Consider the following 4,681-nt stretch of genomic DNA (forward strand, 5'->3'; position numbering starts at 1 on the left):
AGGTGCCACCTCACACCACTTGCAAAGGCTGCAGCGAGGCGTGCAGGCCAGGAGCAGGCTGAGCCCAGCCCGCAGCTGTAGCTCGTCCTTGCCCCGTGCACAGACCGGGGCACCACGTGCCCCTGTTTTGGCTCCCTGGCGCCACACCCCTAGATGAGCTTCTGGGTTCTGTTTGCCCCACAATCCATCATGGCGGGGGCCCCATTCCCCATGAATGGAGGCCCAGCCAGGCTGGGGTGTGGGGCAATGCCCACAGTGCAGCAGGGAGTGGGGCAGGGGCAAATGATTCACCCCTGCCCCTACCCCACTCCCTCTTGGTTTATGGGGGGGGTCTTGATCTGCACCCCCGCAAGTCCAGGCAGAAAGGAAACTGCAGGTCAGTTTCTTTCAGTCTCTGCGAGCCAGCTGTGTTCCTGGCTAAGCACGGTATGTGAGTATATGTGTGTCTCCTCCCCAGCCCACTGCAGCAGCCTGCAGCTGGGCTGCCCTGGGACCCTACCACCCTCCCTAGAGAAACAGAGAAGCCAGTGAGATTGTGGCCTTTTACCTAGTGGGAAGAGGCAACTTCTTTCAGGTTCAGAGAGCTTTTGTTCCAAGAGTTATGAAGGCTATTCTTCAGGTGTTGCATCTGTACCACTCCTAGTCAGGCAGGTCCCTCACAGAGTATTTTGTACTGTATGGCCTTTAGCCCGTTACTGGAAATGTTCAAAATTAATGTTTCAATTTTGGGGGGAAATGCCCCTTAAAAAAGTGAAACATCCTTTTTTTCAGGAAAAAATACCCACTCACATTAATTGAAATACTGATTGACCATTTTTATCAAAAGCATTATAGAACTGACATTTCTTCTTAATTTTATTTTATCATTGGTTTCATGGAATTGAAATGATAGGCCAGAGATCTCTAGCAACCTGAGACTAAAATAAATTTGTTTCAGTTTTTTTCCTGAAATATATATACATAATTTTAAGCAACTTTTGTCATGTTCTAGTCTTCTCTTTCTTTGTTTTTCTTCTTCTTTTCTGAACAGCCTACAGCTGATTTTACTTGGCACATTTATTTGTGTCCCCTACACGCTGTTGTTACTGCACCATCATTTACTATTTCTTCTTGGAAGTACTAAATGACCGTGTAGTAACAACCCATACTGTGTCATGAGGATCAATGCTGCCCTTGCCACTCACTGCCCAGCTGGTCTGTTCCTCTCCCATCCCTGTGCCTGAAAGGAGCCTGATCCTGCTGTCCTTCCCTCCCAAGGGTTGCGTCGCAGGGCAGGCAAGCAACTACAGAATAGGTTGCCGTGCCGCTCCAGATACAGAGTGCGTGCGTGTGTGCGTGCATGTGTGTGTGTGTGTGTGGTGTTGGGGGTTGTAGCTCCAAACCACCCCCAAACTGCATCAGATCCCCCAGCAAGGCAGGGTGTGGTGCTTTAGTCCTGCTGCTATTGGGTGCTTTGGGGTACAGAGAAGGGGAATCCTACTCACCCCAGGATGCTTCCTGCAGTTCTTGACCCCAAACCGAGCTCCCAATAGAGAGGGAGTGTGCATTTTTCCCAAGTGATGGCAGCTCGTGTAGGGAAGGGTGAGCTCTTCTAGGAGCTGATTAGATCTGTCTGTCTACATTATATATATATATATAATGCATATTAATTAATATAACACAATATATCTATACATTTTGGTTATAAAATTATGCAATGGTAGCACAAGGGTGTAATGGGGAGATAAAAGAGAGAGCTTTACAGTATATGATGTTTAGCATCTGTTTAAGTTTTTGGGAAAGAGAAAAAAAAGAGTTGTATTGTGTAGGTCTTTATTTTAATTGCAAGAATCACTAACAGCATTCTTAGACTGATACTCAAGGCTATAGGAGTGGCCCATATTTTTCTTGCAATAGTTACTGTAGTGCAGGTACAATGTAAAATGTGTATTTAAAAAAAAAACAGTCAGACAAGAATCTATATGACCACTAAACTAGAACATCTTTCCTTTCATATTATTATACATTTATGGCAATCCCATGCATCTGAGTCATTTTCCTACGGCAGTTGTTTTATTCAGTTTTGTGTGTGGCAAAACTAAATAGTTAATTTTGACATTGCCTCTTGTGCTTTATTTATTAATGCAGCATGTAACCATTTAATGGGTCTATTTATTAATGCTTTTTGATACATTCCTGTTTATAATGTGGTACAGGGGACCTCCAGTTTTCTGTTTGCCCAGGGGCCCAAAGAAATCTTAATCGACCACTGCATGTCTCCCCTCTCTTTTGAACCATAATGCCTGTCATTTCTTTCACAGGAGAAGAAAACCTGCCAGTTGCCTCAGTTGCTATTAGTGAGTGTATGCACATTCCCCAAGGCATTTGGTTCTTGTCCAGGGTTTCAGGCAAAGCTGCATGAAGAGGAAATGAAGAGTGGGAATGAAACATCTTCAGCAGACTTCATTCTGCTGGGACTCCTGAGCCGGACCAATGTACACATGTTCTCCATGGCCATGATCTTATTAACCTTCATTGCTGCCGTTTCTGGAAATACTCTCCTCATACTTCTAATCAAAGTGGATTCCTCCCTTCACACTCCCATGTATTTTTTCCTAAGTCAATTGGCCTTCATGGACATCTGTCAGACTCTGATTGTTGTTCCCAAAATGGCAGTAGACTTCCTGACCCCAGGCAACCCCATTTCTCCAGCTGGCTGTGGGGCTCAGATTTTCCTCTTTTTGACAATGGGTGGAGCAGAGTGCCTCCTCCTGGCAGTCATGGCTTATGACAGGTACGTAGCAATCTGCAACCCCTTGCAATACCCTGTCCTCCTGAGCAAGAGAGTCTGCCTGGGTCTGACAGGCGGGGTCTGGATCGGGACATGTGTAGATGCCTTGATTCTTACAGCTTCTACCATGCACTTGCCCTACTGCGGCTCTAAAAAAATTAACCACTTTTTCTGTGAGGTCCCAGCCCTGCTCAAATTGTCCTGCTCTGACACGTCCCAATATGAGACCCTGCTGTTTGTGTGTAGCATTGTTATGTTCCTTATCCCTTCTTTCACCATCCTTGCCTCTTATGCTCGCATCCTTGCTGCAGTCCTCAGGATGAATTCAACCAGACAGCAGAAAGCGCTGGTCACCTGCTCTTCCCATCTGACTGTGGTGGGCATGTTCTACGGGGCAGCCATCTTCATGTACATGAGACCCAGCTCCTACCACTCCCCAGTGCAAGACAAGATTGTGGCTCTCTTTTACACCATTGTCACCCCAGTGCTGAATCCACTCATCTACAGCCTGAGAAACAGGGATGTCTTAGGAGCCCTAAGAAAGCTGGTTGGGAAATGCAGAGCATTCCAGCAAAATTGACAAATGCTGTAGTTTACTGTGAGCTAAGTCTCATTCAACTGAGACGGCCACCAGCAAGGTTTTCTGGAACATTTAGGGGACTAAATTTTCTCAGTCACTTAACAGCCAGTGACCTACTACGAATCATGGGTTATATCACTGAAATGCTTAGAAAAAAGGTTTGAGGAAGTCTACTCCATTTTCCAAGTTCACTAGAGTTCTTCTGTTGCAGGAAATTTTACTAAATTATTGTATATGTGAAGATTTAATGGGAGATTGAAACTTTTTATTTCCCTCATGCTGACCCTCTGAAGAAAGCCAAAACCCAGATAAAACGTCAAGATAATAGGAGAAGTGGCAGGGCAACAAAAATGATCTGGGGCCCAAGGAGATAAGACTTATGAGGAAAGGTTGAAAGCACAAGGGTTATTTATTAGGGCTGTGCAAAGCTTCAGTCCCTGATTTGATTCAGCGGAGATTCGGCCGAATCCAGTGGCCAAATCTCCAAATCTGAATTGAATCAGAGGACCCTTTAATCTCTGTGAATCAAATCAGAACACTTCAAATAGATTCAGATTCATTTGGAAAGATTCAGCGATTCAGCTGTAGAGGCAGCTTTAAACGTTTTTTCTACATACCTCTAGGTAGCAGGTGGCTCGTGAGTGCTGTGATGCTGGGGCACATGGAGCATCCCACAGGAGCACGGGGGACTCCCCAGTGCGCTTGGCAGCAGACCCAGAAGTGGACCAGAAGCACTTCTGGGTCCGCTGGGAAACATGTGGGGAGCCCTGCCACACTCCCCCGGCTCAGTGCCTGGTGCCTCCTGGGTCTGGGGAGGCACCCGGGGTCCCCTTGCAGCCATTCACTGATCTGGGGGAGGGAGTGTGGGGGGGGGGGGTGCAGCTGCACATTACCTGGCAGAGTACTTCTGGTCCACTTCTGGGCCCATTTCACACACCCCTATTATTTAGCATGAAGAAGAGAAGACTTAGCGGGGATTTGAGAACAGTCTTCAAAAACCTGAATTATAGAGAGAATGGAGATGAGCTTTTCTCTGTGGCTATCAGGTACAGGGCTAGGAGCAACTGCCTCAAGCCACAACAGAAGAAATTGAAGATGGAGATCAGGGGAACTAGCTGACTTTGGAGTGGTCAGGCATTGGATCAGGCGACCTAGAGAAGCTGTGTATTCTCCGTGCTTGGAAACTGTCACAAGCAGGTGAGACGGACACTCGGCTGGAGTGGTTTAGTGAGGGATGATCCTGCCTTGAGTAGGGTTATGGCATAAATGTCCCAATAGACACAGATAAACATGGCTGAAGTGGTTTTAACTAGTGGGGTCCTTTGCAGCGT

At 46.6% G+C, this 4,681-nt stretch overlaps 1 protein-coding gene across 1 annotated transcript; it reads left to right on the forward strand.

Moving 5' to 3' along the window:
• The first annotated feature begins 2,310 nt into the window (after positions 1–2,310).
• LOC132243870 (olfactory receptor 2V1-like) lies at positions 2,311–3,805 on the forward strand. Its single transcript, XM_059714385.1, has one exon. The coding sequence runs from the start codon at positions 2,409–2,411 to the stop codon at positions 3,348–3,350; it is 942 nt and encodes a 313-aa protein (XP_059570368.1). The 5' UTR covers positions 2,311–2,408; the 3' UTR covers positions 3,351–3,805.
• The last annotated feature ends 876 nt before the right edge of the window (positions 3,806–4,681 follow it).

This window comes from Alligator mississippiensis, chromosome 11 (assembly GCF_030867095.1).
Source record: "Alligator mississippiensis isolate rAllMis1 chromosome 11, rAllMis1, whole genome shotgun sequence".
Classification (NCBI taxonomy): domain Eukaryota; kingdom Metazoa; phylum Chordata; order Crocodylia; family Alligatoridae; genus Alligator; species Alligator mississippiensis.